General features: G+C 37.0%; 4 protein-coding genes across 6 annotated transcripts; 2 read left to right on the forward strand and 2 right to left on the reverse strand.

Annotated features, from left to right (window-relative positions):
• The first annotated feature begins 1,319 nt into the window (after positions 1-1,319).
• Positions 1,320-2,293, forward strand: LOC147276177 (transcription factor IBH1-like). Its single transcript, XM_086255305.1, has one exon. It carries the CDS (start codon positions 1,580-1,582, stop codon positions 2,081-2,083), a length of 504 nt encoding a protein of 167 aa, XP_086111431.1. The 5' UTR covers positions 1,320-1,579; the 3' UTR covers positions 2,084-2,293.
• A 1,758-nt stretch (positions 2,294-4,051) lies between these two features.
• LOC147276178 (Sodium Bile acid symporter family) lies at positions 4,052-6,976 on the reverse strand. The gene is given in 6 exon segments (XM_086255439.1): positions 4,052-4,392; positions 4,395-4,621; positions 5,091-5,338; positions 5,432-5,738; positions 5,848-5,943; positions 6,432-6,976. Coding segments are annotated over 6 exon segments (1,290 nt in total). The 5' UTR covers positions 6,821-6,976; the 3' UTR covers positions 4,052-4,369.
• Positions 6,977-9,703: 2,727 nt separating this feature from the next.
• LOC147276179 (uncharacterized) lies at positions 9,704-11,645 on the reverse strand. 2 transcript variants are annotated; one of them, XR_015123857.1, is made up of 3 exons: positions 10,480-11,645; positions 10,155-10,390; positions 9,704-9,877 (listed from the first exon to the last, which is right to left on the reverse strand). XR_015123857.1 is itself a non-coding variant. In XM_086254204.1 (2 exons), the coding sequence occupies exons 1-2, from the start codon at positions 10,978-10,980 to the stop codon at positions 10,340-10,342; spliced, it is 552 nt and encodes a 183-aa protein (XP_086110330.1). In that variant the 5' UTR covers positions 10,981-11,645; the 3' UTR covers positions 9,890-10,339. The 2 variants fall into 2 exon arrangements, 1 of the variants encoding a protein (XP_086110330.1); XM_086254204.1 differs by lacking the exon at positions 9,704-9,877 and having other exon boundaries at positions 9,890-10,390.
• A 2,130-nt stretch (positions 11,646-13,775) lies between these two features.
• On the forward strand, positions 13,776-18,466 carry SKS3 (SKU5 similar 3). 2 transcript variants are annotated; one of them, XM_086253534.1, is made up of 10 exons: positions 13,776-14,196; positions 15,036-15,145; positions 15,239-15,509; positions 15,603-15,741; positions 16,086-16,449; positions 16,861-17,000; positions 17,145-17,226; positions 17,324-17,402; positions 17,720-17,916; positions 18,015-18,466. In XM_086253534.1, exons 1-10 carry the CDS (start codon positions 14,044-14,046, stop codon positions 18,124-18,126), a joined length of 1,647 nt encoding a protein of 548 aa, XP_086109660.1. In that variant the 5' UTR covers positions 13,776-14,043; the 3' UTR covers positions 18,127-18,466. The 2 variants fall into 2 exon arrangements, with proteins under 2 accessions (XP_086109660.1, XP_086109659.1); XM_086253533.1 differs by having other exon boundaries at positions 16,861-17,226.
• The last annotated feature ends 491 nt before the right edge of the window (positions 18,467-18,957 follow it).

Below are 18,957 nucleotides of genomic sequence, written 5' to 3' on the forward strand. Positions count from 1 at the left end.
CACACCAAACAGTGAGTCAGAATGCATTTTCGTGGTCCAGCACAATTAATGATAATTAACTCAGAGGCAAGCACATGTTGGTCCAGCTTAATTATTGAACAAATATTAATTAAGCCTACTAATTATGAGTTGGTTAAATAGTCTAATTCTAGAACAATTGGTGATATCGATAAGGCATGTCATGTTATAGGCAAACCAGGCCCACCCATGTTCTTATTTTGCTCCTGATGATCAAGTGCAGCTAGTAGTACGTGCATCCTTTTGTTGAAAGGCTCCAATCCATGGTGTTCAATTTGCCAATTTGGCTTGCATGCATATCGTCTGTCATTTTGTTCTTTTCAAGTTATTTAATTAAAGGTCCTTTTAATATGGCATATATAAGATGAAAGTAATTAAAAAGAAGTCTTCCTTGAATTAAATTACCCTAAACTAATGTCAAACAATATCACTTTCAGATTGCTGCCTGCTGGAGTTGAAGGGGAAAGGCTACAGTTTTTACTATGCAGAGGTCAACCTTCTTACACAAGATTGATTATTTTGTAATTTAATTTCCTGCATTCGTGTGCAAGATTTAATTTCTTATTGATCTTTATTGGAGCTAACCATAAGCATTTGGAGGCTTGCAGCCCTTTGAAATAATTAACACCATGCACCATGGATCGATGTGTGCATGAAGCTTGTGTTTGTCCAGATTTTAAGGAAGGCATAGCTGTACGTGTAGTGGTGAATAACAGTTACGGATCGAGAATAATTCACATTAAACATTAATTAAGACAATAATTCACATTATCAATTATCTAAATTAATAATCAGTTAATATATAACATATCCAGATCGACTATCTGTTAATAGGCTAGGGTATTCGATCTCATAATATTTATGATAATATTTTTTTGAGAAAAGGATAGTCTAGCAACATATATAAAATGCGCATTTATATTATTAGACTCTAAATTTTATGTATCAGTCATTCCCAATCCCGATTAATGAATACGTACCATCTGCTTTCACCATATGTTACCTCACCAAAAAATACAAACTCAAATATGAAGTTAGCATAATCAGGTATTAGATAGAGTTAGAGGGAAAGATCCAATAAAAGAAACAAAGCTAATTAGAGAGGAAATTAAAGGCCCCACAGCTAATCCCAAGTGGGTAATGGAACCATGTGCTCTCATATGGTGGTTGGCCCTTGGCAACCCCACCTTAATTTCACCTCCCAAAACTCAAACTGAAGACCCAAGAAGAAACCCCTAGCTAGCTAGCTATAATTAATAATGCAATTATTTGTAGCTATAGCTAGTATCTAAAAGAATTTGATTCCTTAGTGTCCTTCCTCTTTATAACTCTCAATCTTAACCCCTCTCTCTCACAGTCTCACACACACAAACACACAGACATTGGTGTCAGAACTGATTCTCCTCTTGTCCTTGTGAGTTGTGAGAGCAATTGGACCTTTTGTGTCAGAACAAAATCTATATCTCCAACTTTTGTCAAGTCTTTTGGCCGGTCCATCCCTCTTACCACAAAAACCCTATTTGATTATCAGAAAGAAAGAGTACTTCTACACTCACCATATATGAATCCTCCACGATTGAATTTGAGGCCTAGTACCTTAAAATCAAGGTTCACAAAAGGGTTTCTTAGAGCCCTAAAGAGCTTAAATAATAAGCAAAGATCATCACCACATGTGTTTTCTCCAATGGAGATGTGTAGACGATATCTCATGGTTAAGATTGCTGCTGATGCATCCATGGCTTCAGCTGTGGGGTCTAGAAGAGCTTGGAGTAGAGCTTTGCTTCTCAGGATCCGAAGCCGGCGGGCCCAGCGGACTTGTAGTAAATCTGCAGCCAGAAGATCAATTAGCAGTTTTAGCATGAAAAACAAACAGCTAAGGAACCACAAGAAGAAGTGCGGTAATGATGCTGGGATTATTTTTGAGGCAAACGAGCTTCGGAAATTGGTACCGGGCGGTGAAGCCATGGATGTTTGGAGCTTGTTGGATGAGGCTGCACATTACATAAAGTGTCTCAACACTCAGGTAAAGGTGATGACCAGGATTGCAGATGCTTATTCTGCTTGAGCTAGCTAGCAACAAGCTACATATGTTCTTAATTTTGGATTGATTTTATAAAATAATAACAATTTCAATCAATCAAAAGACAATTATAGTCTGAAAATAAAGTTGCAGGGTCCAAGAAAAATAAGATCATTATATAGCATTAAACCTTATGTTATGGACTGTAATATGGGCAGATGATGTACTTGTTGATCGATAAGGTTTAAGCTGACGGGTTTTATGGCTTTGATAGCGTGATTCCCAAATCTGTGCTTTATCATCCTTAGAATTTTGAAGCTAACCAATTCTTTATACACAAGTGCACACAGGCTCATTTAAGTAAAGATGTTATTACTTTAAGAAAAGTAAGAACATCCTCCCTGAGTATCACTTGACAATGCAGTTCCATAATTAATCGGAATCATTCATGTTTTACAGTTTTAAGTTCCTCCTCAAAGGTCATTCTTGTAAAAAATTAGTCAAATCGGTAATTATATGGTCATCTAAATTGTGCAGACAAATACAATTCGTCGGATAAAATTAATATGATGTTGCTGTAATAAATTGGCTAAACAGTTTCTGATTTGACTGATTTTTTGTAAGGGTGATCTTTGAATGATATATGTTCTAAAATATGAACAGTTTTGATTATTGAATTGTAGATCCGAAGATGATGATGTTCTTACTTTTCTTAAAGTAAGGACATCTTTATTTGAAAATTTCTCTGATCTTTGAATTGTAGATTCGAAGATGATGATGCTCTTACTTTTTTTAAAGTAAGGACATCCTTACTAGAAAATTTCTCCAAGTGTACATATATACATATATATATATATATATATTATATACATGTGTGTGTGTCGCATGTATAGATGCATTGTATTATCAACTTCAGTGAAAATTAAAGATTTAAAGGTATGCATTGTGTTAAGAAATTCTTTTTTACCAAATAGTTTGATATGTATTATATTGTGTTGTCAGTCAATTTAAATATTACTTAGGTGAACTCTTAAAATAATTTATAGTCTAAATTTATTATAGTTTAAATTTATAGATTAAAGATCTTACAAAACAATTTAACAACATTACTCAATATTTGTACGAGGAGAGAGAGAGAGAGAGAGAGAGAGAGAGAGAGAGAGAGAGAGAGAGAGAGCATCTTGTGAATTATTAACCTGAGTCTTATCGAGTTCTCCACCGATCTTTTTAGGGTTATCATGATCCAAATGCTTCAAGAAGGGTTGTCATGATCCATACACACGTACGTCTCTCCTCAGTCTTGGATATATTCATTTCTCACGTGGATATATAAATTAAGCTTCTTTGAAAAGAACACCAACTATTTCATGCTCGATATCGATCGCCTTAAGTATAGTCAATATATATATGGGAAAATTTTCGAACAAAACTCAACCTAAAAGATGTTCAATCAGAATTTTTTTTGCTTCTGCACGCATATATTGAAGTGATTAACAAGATGCATAAAGTACCTCTAAAATTTAGGATACATTACATACTAAATTAACCTCTCTTTAAGTTTAGTGAAAGATTATACACTTTTAACCTCCCCAAAGTATGGAGAGAGGTTAGTGAATTAAGAGTATATGGTAATTTATCCATTATTATTAGAGAATTAGATATCTTGGTGTGCACACTACCTAGTGATCAAAGTATTTAATAGACTGAAGTTAGCTACAAAGGGAACACTTAAATTTAAAATGTGTTCCTTAGCCATGATCTATATCATGTAATTGATGAAGTATTTTTCTCACTGTGTTGGTTGGTGGGCTTTAACAAGTAAGGACCTATGTCATCTCTCCCTCTCCCCCAAAATGCTAAGTCTGGAGTAGAAAGAGATGGGCTAAGGTAGAGCCCAGAAAGACTATGTTGGGCCTAAACCATTCTATTAGACTCCCAAACTCTGCTGTGAATACGAAGTAACAACATCAAGATAGTATGTTGATGTTGCTACATCAAAGATATAAGAGAAAGTGGGTTGAGATTTGCGAACTTTATATACCTTTAAGGGTCTATACAAAGTAGCAACATCAACATACAGCTATAGTATAAAAAGCTTTACAACTTTACAACTCTTAGCCTAAACTATGTTTCCCGCTGTCTATATTTGGCTCCTGATCCTCTGTTTCCAGGATTGCTTTCCGACACAGTTGAGGTGGTTCAACATAACCACCACTCATCGCTTCTATTGTACCTCTTTTGAAATGCTCTGCGTTAGTATCCCTGACCATCAGTATGCACTAAATTAGCTTTGTCTAGCCCCTCAAAACTCCTTGATTGTTGCTTGCTTCACTAAGCCTTCATGGTAGAACCATTTGAGGCATTAGTAGGGAAGGCAGGTCTCTGATTCGGGAGCCGGTGCCCCAGAAAGAGGCGAGAAAAAGGCCCATGATGGCCATGGCAACAACTGAACATGCTGGAGGAACTGCCTGACTACTCCCAAGGAACTGGCTTGCAAGGAGCCCTGCTAGGGTGGAGCTTTGCATTCCTGTGCATAAGGAAAGTGTCCTGCTAACTTCTTCTTCTTGGCTAGCTTCTTCTTGCCTGTGACAACACCAATATTATCTATAAGGGAATTTGGGGATATAAAAACACTTCTAACTCCTTAGCTTAAAAGTTTCCAAAATGTAAGTCCTAAGATTTAAAATTTCTGCCCAGGGCAATAAGGCAAAGAAGAGTTATAACTAGATGTCAAGTCAAAGTGGGCATGGAAGTCTAAAATAGAGGTTTGCTAGAGTGAATATATAACAAGATTTTGGATTGGAGCCTGGGATACAATGATCAAACATGTATGCTATTTGAAAAAGCATGGAGAGACAAAGGAGAAGCCATTAATTAAGTACTACAAACATCATTATGATCAAGGAGGTATCAAAGTTCACAAAACAAGGGCAATGGCAAGGAGGGTTGCTTATTATCATTTTACGCGAAAGGCCCAGAACTCTTCCTCACTATGCACAAGAAATGACTTCGAATCATAAACTTAACATTTCTAGGACAAAGGAAGATTTACCTCAAAATTGGGATTTTGGATACCCAGTATCCAAGAGTGAAGGCCACTGCGTGAAATGCTAAAACTGGAAAAATCAATCGGAAACCCTCCATTGACAGAATTTGGCTCCGATTAATTGCAAGAGGACTGCCAATGCACAATGAAGTACAAATCATAGCAACAAATGGCATCACTGGACGAAGGGCATTGACAACTGGTTTTGCATAGGTATTGAGCACAAGGCCTATGGTGACTGGAACAAGAACAACCTAGCCAGTAAAATAACAATGTCAATTAAATGTACATGAAACTTAAGAGAGGCAGAAGCATGTCCAAACACGTGTTCCTAAACTCCCCATTACCTGCAATATTGACTTTGACATGGCAACAGCATCAACTGGGACAACAGAACCAATTAAAAGGCCAGTTAGCAGAGGTGTAACAATCACTGAGGCAATGGTAGTGGAGCTGGTGAGGAGAATGCTCAAGGCCACATCTCCTTTGCTCAAAAAACTAGCATAGCTAGATAGTTGAGCCCCTGCAACACAAGTGGAGAGGACAAAGCCAGCATAGAACATCCTAGACATGCCAAATGCCTTTGCAATTAGTACCCCGAGAGCCGGTTTCAGCACATACTGCGCGATAAACCCAACAGAGAGTGGTAAAGGTCTGCAACAGATGAGAAGTAAAGAATGTTGGGAGCACACTCAAAATCTCACCAACAGAATAGAATAATGACAGTAAGAATATATACTCAGTGGTGTGGGTGAAATATTACCTTTTGAATGCAAGAGCAAAATCATCAATGGAAAGCTTGATTCCAATAGAGAGCATGATCCCACCAAGAGCAGGGGCATATAAATCCTTAGATACCCTGCATTAATTTAGAATTAACACATTGCTTATTGTAAAACTAAACAAAGATACAATCTTTTTGGCATATTATCTGCTGACTAATAAGCAAAAAACTTCGAAGCAGAAAAACTAGTACCCCAGAGTCCCTCATGCGCCTAGAATCAAACACATGCAAGCAGTCCCAGCTTCTAATTTGTATTTCTTTTAAAAACTCAACATGGGTAAAACTTCAGAAATTAAGAGTTCAATAAAATGATCTAGGATTACAGAAAATGACATGATATTGATATATATATACAAAAGGGTATCTGAAAATAGTATTATTTTATACAATTAATTCTTCAGAACAGAAAAAGGAAAAAAAGAAGAAAGGAATAATATAATCCTACTTGGACTAATAGTCTAATACAATAAACTACAAAAACAGAATCCGAGTGCTTAATTCGACAAGAATTCAACATGCAAGCATTGAAAAGCTTATAATTGAAGAAAATTCATAAGACCCACCAAGTGAACGTTGAAGGTTGAGCCAGAGCAGCAATGGCAGTGGCAGCAACCACAAAGGGAAGCATTCCGGACAAGACCTGAGACGAGTCCTCCCCACTCTGAGCAGCCTCTTTGGATATAGCAGTTGGTGGGTTTATCCCAAAAGACAGCAACGAAGAGTTCCCTTCTCTTCTCTGCGACCCAACTCTCCCTATAAACGGTGATGTCGAGCACGCCTTTATCGACAGCACTCTTAAACCCCTATTTGAAACTGAACAGCACGGAAACAAAGAGGAAAAAAAGGAAGAGGAAGAGGAAGAGGTTGTTGTTGGTCTGTGAGAATTTGGTTTTATTAGGAGTTTTGAGTTGGTGGGGGGTAGTGTGAGAGAAAGGAAGGGAACTGAGGCCATTGAGTAAGAGAAGAGAGTGGTGGGAATGATTGTGGGTTTGTAGTCAAAGGGGGATTTAGCCGCCGGAGACCGGTGGTTCCCGGCGAGCTTTTGAGAGAGGGAGAGAGAAAGGAGAGGTGGTGGTGGTGTTAGAGATGAGGGGGATAGATTAAATGAGTGAGCGATTTTTACAGGTAAATAGAAATCGAAGAGACGAAGGAGTGATCAGGTGCGTGTTAGGACAGCGTTACTATTTTTGTGGGGTTGTGGACTTTGCGAAGATGGTCAATGGGTGGTCTTGGATCAATGGATCATGTAATGGACGGTGGTGATGGGCTAGCGTGGAAGATATGAGCTGCCATTTTTGGTTTTGCAAAAATGTCCTTGGTTTATTGGAATTTTGTAGCATTATGCATGTCATTGTCTTGAGGACCACAACCTTCCACATTTCCACTAGGGGACCCTTTGTTTTGTGAGTTTTTACATGCGTCCCTTTCAACTATTTTACTACTTTTGCCTACGTCTCATTGATTTAAGAAGAAAAAAACCAACGTGGCCAAAAAAAAAAAAAGAAGAAAAAAACCAACGGTGGGGAGGTGGCAACAATTATTTTTTATTTAACGGATACAAATGACATAATAAAAAATAATAAGCATGATTAGTTGTAAATTTATACATTTTATTAGGGATTTTCTTTAATACATATGGTTTGTGAAGTGTATTCAAATAGAAAGTATAAAAATAATAACATAAATTATGAAGGTGAAAGATTGACCATTGTTGATTAGTGTGAACCATTAATTGATGAAACAATTGAAATCTCCTTTTTATGTTGGGTATTGGTTGGGGAATTTTGGGAAATCATGAAACTATGTAGAATGGTTGGCAATAAACAAGAAAGATAGGCACTAGTGCTCAAACAAAACTACCATGAGTGCATATATGCCAAACTTGAATAGCTGTCTGAAATTGGGCAGAGAATCCATGCAAGTCCGACAAGGGTCACGATGATCAAGGCCATGCATGTAAATGCATGTCAACTAACTCTGCTTAACCTGCCCGCGTTTGGGTTTTTTCGAAAGCTTATGAATAGCCGCGTGTTTGCTCCTTCTCAAAGACTCCACCCTATTCCAGGATTATTAACACTCATTTGTTTTTTAAATAAGACCGGGGGTATTACTATTAGGGCAAGTTTATTAAACTAAATTGGAATATGCATGAATTAAAATCAGAAATTTTCATTAATGTGTTTACGTTTACTACATGTCGAAAATCAGAATGAAAATAAAACTGAATTTCATAAAGTGTTTATTAACTAAAATGAATGAAAATCAAAACCAATTTAATTACTAAAATATCCTTATACAAAATTAATAATTCACATTTCTTCCATTCTCATTACTGGTTGGTAAATATGTCCTTAGAGAAAAGAGTCCACTCCCCTAAGTTTTGTGATCCAATTTTTTTTTCTTGTTTCTTTTTTTTTTTTTTTATAAATGAGATTTGAACTTGAGATTTCTTTCCACTGTAGTAACTTGAAATTTCTTCTAATGTAACAAAGAAACATATCACTAGACTAATAAGTCAAATCAAATGAAGAGCATAAGGTCAATGAAAGAATAGAATATACTCTTGCCTCTTGTCAATTTCTGATGGTGACTTTGATTTTTGAAATAGGGCACTTCCCTTCTCCTAAGTTAGAAATATTCTAACTAGTATGAATATAACGGCCCAAAAAAAATTTTTATTAAAAAAACAATTATTAAGACTGAAATACAATCACTCGCTTCAGATATTTTGTATTATCATTCCATGTAGAACATGAATTCCACAACAAAAGCTAAACAGTAGAATTGCCAGAAAATTGATTGGGGATATGATCCCATCCTATAACAGAGTAACAAAGATGGGCTGACCACACGAAAAGAGACAGAAAATGGTTTTCAGCACCCTTGATGGGTAAGACTTAAGAGAACACATAATGCTGTTGTTTTCTACTTTTTGCTTGAATCCAGAATTTTTGCTGCCACATTTTTGCTAACACATACAGATATACACGTACAAAGGACCACATGAAGGCAGATAGAAACAAGACATTGGGTACCACTACATGTGGGATTTCTAATTGTCTCTGCATGCTTACTTCAAAATGCTTATAAACAATCATCTTATAAATTCTTTCCTTTTTGACAACAAAGGTAGAGAACAGTTTAATCCTCTCATGAAACAGTGAATTGAGGACAATATTTGCTTTGCTTTTGTTCTTGGGCCTTGACTTGGGTTTCTTGTAAACCAAACAAAAGCTAGGCATTGTTTTCCAGGAATTTACATTAAAAGCAACTCATTGAGAATTATGAAGAAAAACAATAGGAAAATCACTATGCGATTAGCCTGAAAAAAGAGAATTGAGCAAACCAGTTTTAGATAGTCAATTGAGGAACACTAAGAAAGGAACTAACAAACAAGTTGTCATTAGCCTTTGGGTTCCTTTACAGTTGCTGACATTTTCTTCTTTTTTCTTTTTGGATTTGAAGGTTGCTGACATGGTTGACCCACTGGTTTGCATTGGAGCAAAGTTGGGCATGACCCAACAGAGAACAAAACATGGAATTTCATATTGCAAAGTAAAGCCAAATCTCATATGCAACCCAAACATCTGCTGGAAAAAAGGCATAAAAGGCTTTTGCTTGACTGGCATTGAGTGTGTGGTACTGTGGTCCAGTGCACACAAACTTGAGCCTCAAGTTTAGGCATTTGTAAGTTCCAGTCAATCTACATACTCCAACCTGACATTCAGGAATTTCAGCCTCAGCTCTCTCCCTAACTTGTTAGTCTCTATCCTAACACAACAGGGCACCTCAACTATTTGAAACAACAGATAAGCTACAAGAACAAAATCAGAAGTAGAAAACTTAAATGTATTAAACAAAGAGAAAGAAGGGAAACAAAATTTTGTCAAGAGAAAGAACCTCTAGAACAAAAATCGAGTGCAGAATTTTACTCTCTCATTAGCATCACTAATCAAACCCTCTGCTCAAACTCTCTGACAATGGGAACAGAGCCCTTCAAGGTTTACACCTGAGCATATAACAATGTAAATATAAGTCCTCTATGAAATTAGTGTGTATATTAGCATCAGACAATATAAATAACTGGGTTAATTAGCACTCTTCCTCTCATCTACCACCCACCACTCAAACAATTACTGACAGATTAGAACAAGGCAAAGCAAAGCAATGAGAAAGGTGATATTGGTTTTTATTGGAAGCTTTTATGCCATCTATGATTTTTCATGATACCACCATATGAACTTAAATACAACACAACATAAAACCTGTTGTTGCAGATTCATCACCTGATTTGGGCTCTTCTCTTCGTAGTTGAAGACACAAACGACTGTAATAGCTCTTACTCTGCCTCGTCCAATCTTGGGTTCGAATCGAATTCACCGGCCATTAAAATAAAACAACTCAAGCAACAACCACACTAATCCAGACTCTGTCCATAACCCACAATCTTAAATCACTTCTCCTCCAAATTCTACACAAAATGCCCCTGATCGAGCTCATATCGCAGCTTTCCGGATTTACTCTGCAAATCAATCAATTGTCACACAATTTCAGTATTAATTTTTATTTTTTGAAAAATTCAATTCCAATAAAAAAGAGATTGAAATTGACCTTGGATACGGCTTCTACTATTAGCCTTCCACCGTCAATATCAGCCTGCTCGACTCCACCAACCGCCGTACAATCCGGCGGGGTCTCGAACAGCGACAACGAGAACTGTTTGAAAACGACGCCGACATCGAAGTAAATGATGCCGGAGCTGGGCACATCGACCCGAATACCCTTGACTGGGAACCAGAGGAAGAGTTCCTGGGCCGAAATACCCGACAAGGCTCCGATCTGGCCGTAGCTGAGAGTCCCCGAGACGTTCCTGTCGTAATGCAATTCGCTCTCAAACTTGGCATTGCAGGCCTGATCCAGGTGGACCTGGAACCGGCCCGCCTCGTCGATTTCGAAGTCCGTCACGCCCTTGGGCAGCAGGCCCATCGGAAGCCCATGGGCCCGAAGCACGTCGTAGACGGACGTCAGCGAATCGGAGCATTTGATCAACGAAAGCAATGACAGGAGGCAGAGGAGGTGTACGGAATTGGAAGTGAACTGTAGGAGCAGCATGTTTTGTTTGTCTCTCTGTTTTTGGGTTAAAGCATAGAGTGAAGTGAGAGAGTGAGGGGGAGGTTTATTTATATGAGACAAACAAAAATATTAATGATTGTATTTACAGAGAGGTGGTGGGAATTAGGGTTAGGGTTTTGGGATAGAGATGGAAGAGTAGTAGCAACTAGCAAGCAGAGCAAAGCAATCTAGTAGAACTAGTGTACAAGGAGACGGTGGTGCCAGCTTGAATACAGAGAGGATTAGGAGAATGATCAATTATTGGTGGTGGGAAGGTGGGGTCCTCCTTCTTTTTTTGGTGAAAAGGGTTCTAATCCTCTACATCATCAATTTCTAGTGTGTAATGCAGGGGTAAATGGGAGACGGCCACGTGTTCGTGTTAGTGGCGTTGATGTAATTTAGCGGGGTCCGGTGGGTGTTTTGGCAGCTGGTTGTTGGCAGCTAGCGGGAGTTTGTGGGTGGAATGGAATCTGATAAGCACGAGGTGGGAGGGACTGAGGGACTGAGGGAGGAGGTTTTTTTTTTTTCTTTTTTCTGAGATAAAAAGATAGAGACGAGGAAGAGAAGATGGATTGGGTTTGCGGCCGCACGGCACGAGAAACGATGCGTTTCGTTAAACGACAGGCGGGAACTTCGGAATAGGAGATTTGTTTGCCAAATTCCTCGTAAACTCGTATGTCATATATGTATAACGAACCGAACCCATTGCGCGCCTCACACCTGGATAAGCATCAAAACATGGATTCTTACCCAGCTTTCTTTCCTTATTTGCTTTTAAAAAATATATGAAACAAAAAAGGCTTTAGTCAAATTACCTACTATTTTTATACTTAATTAGAAATCAAGAAAAATAATTGATTGCTATGGTTGTGGTTGTGGTTGTGAGTTCGTTGATATATATTCAAAAACAGTATTTTATCAATAAATTATAAAATAATCGTACACAATTTTACGCGTAGATCTGTTGGTCTATATTTATAAAAATCTATGTAAGTCAATGATTCATATGATTGTTTATGCTTAAATTGTCATTTATTAAAACATGTAATATCTACATACATTAATAATGTATAATATATCAACATCTAAGCATACGTACATGAATATCAATTGTTAACATATTCCTCCAAATAATCAATATTATTCCTTTCATATTCACGATTATGATATTTGGGAAAAAATGTGTTGATGTGATATTGCACTATATAGTTTTAGATAGGCATGAATTAATGTTGGCCATGTTTTCTTTATAAACATTTGATGATAATTTACTGTCGTGTAGCTATATTTTTTTTTATATTATTTATTCATTTTTGTCTCGATTAATAATTCACAATTTTCAATAATTCTTCCACTAGCATTGTATATGAAAATTACTAGAAGTGATTCTTAAATTGCATTACAAGCCAAAAACATTTAAATGTGTTAGTATATATGAAAAATGATGATTTTTCACACACTTGGCTTGGGAGCATGCCAAAGGTAATTTACCTTCTACATTACTTGGGGTGTGGGTGATTATGATTTTGTCTTAACATAAATTATGTACAATTATTTGTAGTGATCGAATGAAAACAATTCTGCTAAGCAAATCTTTAATTCAGAGAGTGGAGTAGTAGTTCAACAAACGTATATTTATTCAATTATTTGGTTCAACTACTTTTTACTTTGATCATTATAATTGTAAACATTCGTACATTCATAATGTCAAAGAGACCTTCATAGTATGATTGATTCCAGTATATTGTCTTTTCTTAACGTTTCTTAAGGTCCAAGGGTTTTAATGTGTTTTTGGCTGATATTGCATAACTTAAAGAAGAAATGTTGTGAATTCCTAAAGATACTTTAAAATGAGATCTTAATGTTCAAAATTTCATATTAAAATATGAAAAAATAAATGGTAAGTTTAGTGATATTTCTCTTTTTAGTGTTAAATGAGATTCCAAATTTGACTATCTTGAATCCCAAATTGAAAAAAAAAATTTATTTCTAAATTATAGAGCTTTAAGATTTCAATAAATAAATCACTAACAATGTTGTCACCACTATTACTACCACTGCCGCCAAGACGTGTCACTATTGGTGTGATCGCAGTCACCGCCAATGACAAACCTGTAGGTTATTTGGGCTGGGCTATAAGCCCACCAAGTTTTCTTTTTAATCTTTTAAATTACATGTAAAGCTGCCCATTAGTCATTCACAGTTCACTCACAACCAACCTTCTATCCCACCGTCATGGCCGAAAAAAAAAAAAAAACCTTCTTTCCCACCGACCCACCTTCAAGCCCATTTTCTAGCCCAATATATTTCATAATCTGGCCCAGATCAGTCCACAGCCAACACTACATGCACACTGTCGGCATTAGCATTTGCAAACTAATCTTTTCTTCTTTGCATACATTAGAGAGAATCGAACTTAAATTTATTCATTGCTACTGATGTAAAAGCTGGTTAAGCTATGAAAGTTTCATTGGATTCTAAAAAGAAAAAGATTTACAACTAATAAAAACTCAACTATTACTGCAAATTTTAATAAAACAAATTCCAAAACTTGCATTATAAAGTATAAACTATGAAGCATGAGATCGAACTTTGTCGTTTTGGTCCAGTTGAGAAGGGTCTTGATCCCAAAGCAATCGGTCAAAAAGATTTGGCACAGCCACTCAGCTGTGTCATCTACGTTTCTCTATGGGCCCAAAGAACCCCACACGTTGAATTTTAGTGTAAAAGTGTAAAAGCACAGCGGGTGTGGCTCCATTTCTTTAGAAATAAATGGAAGAGATGGGAGTATGGGACCCAGAAGAACAGAACATGAGCGCCTCAGACGGCCCAAAGCTGTGTCTTCCACTCTCCCATGTGCTCTTTCACTGCCACTCTGCCACCCAGTTTTGGCTTTGCTTCTCCTCCCCAATCAAACAAACATACCCAAGTAACCCAACTCACCTACAGGCTACAGCAACTCTCTCTCTCTCTCTCTCTCTCTCTCTCTCTCTCTCTCTCTACAGAGAACTTGAACTTCAAAGTTGAAAGAAAAGGTACCCAAAAGGGTATAGAGAAAATCCAATGCCCTCAGCTTCAGCTCTGCCCTCTTCTTGTTTCTTCAACTTTGTCACCCTTCTCTGCTCACTACGTGTTGTTTTGGGTGGTGACCCTTATGTGTTCTATGACTGGACTGTCTCATACATCACTGCCTCCCCACTTGGAGTTAAGCAACAGGTTCTTTCTTTCACTTATCCTCTACTTTGAAACTTTCTTGTGCTCTTTATATAATTGTATTTTGTAGTTGTCACATTGGGAGTATATTTGTAGTAAATTTCCAATGTGAATTTTGTGTCATTCAAACGGAATGATTCCATGCGTTTTGAATCTTTTGATAATTGGGTTTACTTTACAGCTGGAAACCGAAATACTATGCTGAACTTATTTATCAAATGTGATAATTGGGCTACTTTACATTTATTTAATAGAGTAAGTAACTAGGTATAGTAACTTTTCGGGATTCAGCTTAGAGCCTTAGAGCTGCCTAATCATGCTTAACAACTAGTTAGCAGCTTTATATAGGGACATGTGGTAGAAAAATGGCAAGGAGATTTAACAGAATGGTTCAATTGCCTGCTATAATCTCCTTCATACATAGACTTTACTAAAATGTGCCAAGGGGGGAGAACCCAGCTTAGTTATCCCAATACTGTGAAATTGAAAAAGAAATTCCTCAGGAATAAGAAAATTAAAGAACTGTTCAAGTACAAATTAGTTTAATACTCTGAATTTTCAAAACTGTATAGATGTGTTGAACATATGAATTCTTCATCAAATTGCTTTATCAAAATCATGTCTTTTTCCAACACCTCTTTACCCTAAGTTATGAATTATCTCTAATTGAGTACAGGACTAGAAGCTTGGTACAAAGTTAATGTACCAACTTTAAGTGTGGTTAGTTTCCTCTCATCTTCTATTTTATTTTATTTCGGTACTTGTATATTTTTGAATAGTACAACTCGTGCTAAAGTGAGTTTGGCTGCTTCCTTCTTAACCTTCCTGTCATAATCTTTCAGGTTATTGGGATTAATGGGAAGTTTCCAGGACCGATTCTTAATGTCACTACAAACTGGAATGTTGTTATCAATGTGAAGAATCACCTGGATGAGCCATTGCTTCTCACATGGTAAAGTATATGTGTACTATATGTGTACCATCAGCAACAAAATGATAGTAAGCATTGGTGATACTATTGCTAAAATTGCTTAGTTTAATGTAGGGATGGAATACAACATAGGAAAAACTCTTGGCAAGATGGTGTTTCAGGGACTAATTGTCCAATTCATGCTGGTTGGAATTGGACATATGAATTTCAGGTTAAAGATCAGATAGGGAGTTTCTTTTATTTCCCCTCCCTAAACTTCCAGAGAGCTGCAGGTGGATATGGGGGGATCACCATCAACAACAGAGATGTTATTCCACTACCTTTTGTGGTGCCAGATGGAGATATTACCCTCTTTATTACTGACTGGTATACAAAGAGTCATAAGGTCAGTGTAAAATTGTGTTTGGCCACTGCTTGTGTTTTACATTACCTATTTATTTTTGTTTCTTAGGTGTGACTCATGTTTGTAAGGAAACAGGAATTACGGAAAAAAGTTGAAAGTGGAACTGACCTGGGAATTCCTGACGGTATCCTCATCAACGGAGTAGGTCCCTTTCACTTTGATGGGGCACTTGTTGCAGAAGGCATTCCTTTTTTGACAATAAATGTTGAACCAGGTATATTTCTGGGAAACCTGTGTAAACTGTTTTGCTGGTTCTTGAATTTGATTATGTCTTACAAATCTTCCAGAATCATGTAAAATATAGGGTATCAATGTTGCCGAGAAAATAATGATGTAAGTTACATATTTCTTCTTTTGTGAGGGGTGGTGAGTGAGTGGTCCATCCCTCTAAGGGGCATTTTTCAGTTGGAAACATGGCATTTTATCTAGATATTGTTTAGCACCTTTTTGGGTTGGGTTCTACTTTGGGCTCTTATTGTTCTGCTGATATGGTGTAAATGTGCACTTTCATTATCTTGCACTTTCAACAGGAGCTGATTGTTGGTTTACCTGGAACAGGAAAAACATACCGCTTCCGGGTGCACAATGTTGGTATCTCAACTAGCTTGAATTTCCGAATACAAAATCATAACTTACTTCTAGTAGAGACTGAAGGATCATACACGGTTCAGCAGAACTATGCAAATATGGATATTCATGTTGGTCAGTCATTTTCTTTCTTGGTTACAATGGATCAAAATGCCAGCAGTGATTACTACATTGTTGCCAGCCCTCGTTTTGTCAATTCATCTTATTGGGCTAAAGCTACTGGAGTTGCCATCTTGCACTACTCCAATTCTCAAGGACCTGCATCAGGTCCTCTCCCTGATCCTCCTAATGATTACGACACATATTTCTCAATGAATCAAGCAAGATCCATAAGGTTGTAATTGAGCATGTTTCTTTTTGGTTTAATAACATAATTATTAGAAGATAAAAAAAGGCTCATTGAATTCCTCAAAAAAAAGAAATTGATGATGGTGGTGACCTTCATATGTACAGAATGCTTGATAAGATGGCTTACCCCACACTTCAATGTTGACAATCATTAATCTGTGATAAAATAATCCATTTCCTTAGCTTTTTGTTTTATGTTACATATGAGGAGGTTCAATGATACTACATTCCAAAAAATTAGGGGAAGTTTTGTATTTGTCTACCTGATATCTTGTTTGTTTCCCTTGAAATACATAAACTAATTAGTTTTTGTCTTTTCTTTTATGGGTATTTTAGTTCTCAAATGCTGGGCTTACTGTTGTTGCCTTTTTTTATGGTGGTCGTTGTGCAATTGTAGGATGAATGTTTCTGCTGGTGCTGCTCGTCCAAACCCACAAGGATCTTTTAAATATGGTCAAATCACTGTCACAGATGTATATGTTATCCTCAATAGACCTGCAGAGCTTATAAATGGGAAGTGGCGCACTACCCTCAATGGTATTTCATATTTACCACCTTCAACACCCCTTAAGCTTGCCCAACAGTTCAACATTTCAGGGGTTTACAAGCTTGATTTCCCAAATAGACTGATGAACAGACCTGCCAAACTTGACACATCTCTAATTAATGGCACTTTCAAAGGTTTCATGGAAATCATATTTCAGAACAATGACACCACTGTTCAGAACTACCATATGGATGGCTATGCGTTTTTTCTTGCGGGGTGAGCTTTTAGTTTTGAAATCATTATCTGTCTCTATTCCTAACAGTGGAACTGTCAAATTATAAGCATGACCAGACAATTCCCTGTTGCTCTGCAGTATGGATTTTGGAGTGTGGACAGAGAATAGCAGAGGCACTTACAACAAATGGGATGGCGTTGCTCGCTGCACTACACAGGTACCCCTTGGCTCATAAGCTTATACAAACCAATTGGTCAGGAGATTTTCCATGGCTTTAAGAGGACAACAGACACTAAATAGAAAGGGTATTAGGATCCTTCTATTGAGAAATTTTGTATTTGATTAATCTGGTGGTGTTGAAGTTTGTTGACACTAGCTCGATTATGTGCTAGGCTTTTTGCATTACTTAGTGTTTGTTATTGTGGTAGTCACACACATTTACACATGCACATGGAATGAAACAATATTTTCTGTTTATGTGTTAGGTTGATTGTGTATTGTTAATTGACTGCTTCATGGCTCGTGTGGCTACAGGTCTTCCCTGGAGCTTGGACAGCCATATTGATTTCTCTTGACAATGCCGGCATTTGGAATCTTCGTGCAGAGAATCTGAACTCATGGTATCTAGGCCAAGAAGTTTATGTCAGCGTTGTAAATCCTGAGATAGACCAATCCGAACAGCCTTTGCCTGATAATACCATATATTGTGGAGTACTTTCCTCTTTACAGAAGTAAGTTATATCAAAAAATTGGCTGCAAGTTTTCCATTCAGTTTAATCTTACTAGGCTACCAATTCATAATTATATTTGGTTTTTTTTTTTCTTCCAGAGACCAGGCTCAGAGAGTCAAGTTTTCTGGTGCACCATCAATCTCTTGTTCAAGTTCAACAATTTTGAAAATTTTGGTTATGCTAATAGTTGCATGTGGGTCTTTCCACTGAACTGGCATTTTACACGTAAACATGGTTCAAGGGGGTGGTGGAATGCAAAACATAAGGGCTTCATTCGTTTTGCATGAAAGAGTAGGATGTTGGTGGATAAAAACCCATGTAACATTTTAACTATAACATGTAGACCATGTAATCTGATTTTATATCGTAAACTATGTATAATTGTAATTGTAATGTGTCTCTTTGTAACTTCAACTTTGCAGGCCATTTTTTATTTTTAATTGCTTTCTGTATCTATCAGTGGTGGAGTAATGATGGGTCGGGCTGGACTATGCTAAGCCTACAAAAGAAAAAATTAAAGTATATTTTGTAGGCCTAGGCTAAATTCACTATCCTTAACTATTGAGTTCACCACCTTATTTCAAAAATTTCAATTTTATCTTTTGGTAGATAATCACTGAATGATCATTTTACAGGTATCTGTCAAATTTTGGCGAATTATTTGGTAATTATATGTTGAATATTGATGGATGTTTTGGTAGATAAGTACCGAATGATCATTTTATAGGGTATCTGTCGAACTTTGATGGATTATTCGATAGTTATCTGTCAAATGTTAATAGAGGTTTCGGTAAATAACTACCGAATGAGTGTTAGTAATTTCATCTTTATTTTGCAAGAAAGGGTTAAAAAAAAAAAAAATTGGACAAAATATGTTAAAGTGATAAACTCAACACCTAAAGGAGTGGATTTAAGGCGGGTTTATTTTGTATCCCACGAGTCCTAGTCTCCTGCTGTTTCCACTGTCAGCCCACCAAGTTTCAGCCCTCCTCTCCCAAATCTCAGCTCCTAGCATAAGCACCCATCCTCTGCTCTCATTAT

Source organism: Dryas octopetala, chromosome 8, assembly GCF_963921425.1.
Source record: "Dryas octopetala chromosome 8, drDryOcto1.1, whole genome shotgun sequence".
Lineage (NCBI taxonomy): Eukaryota > Viridiplantae > Streptophyta > Magnoliopsida > Rosales > Rosaceae > Dryas > Dryas octopetala.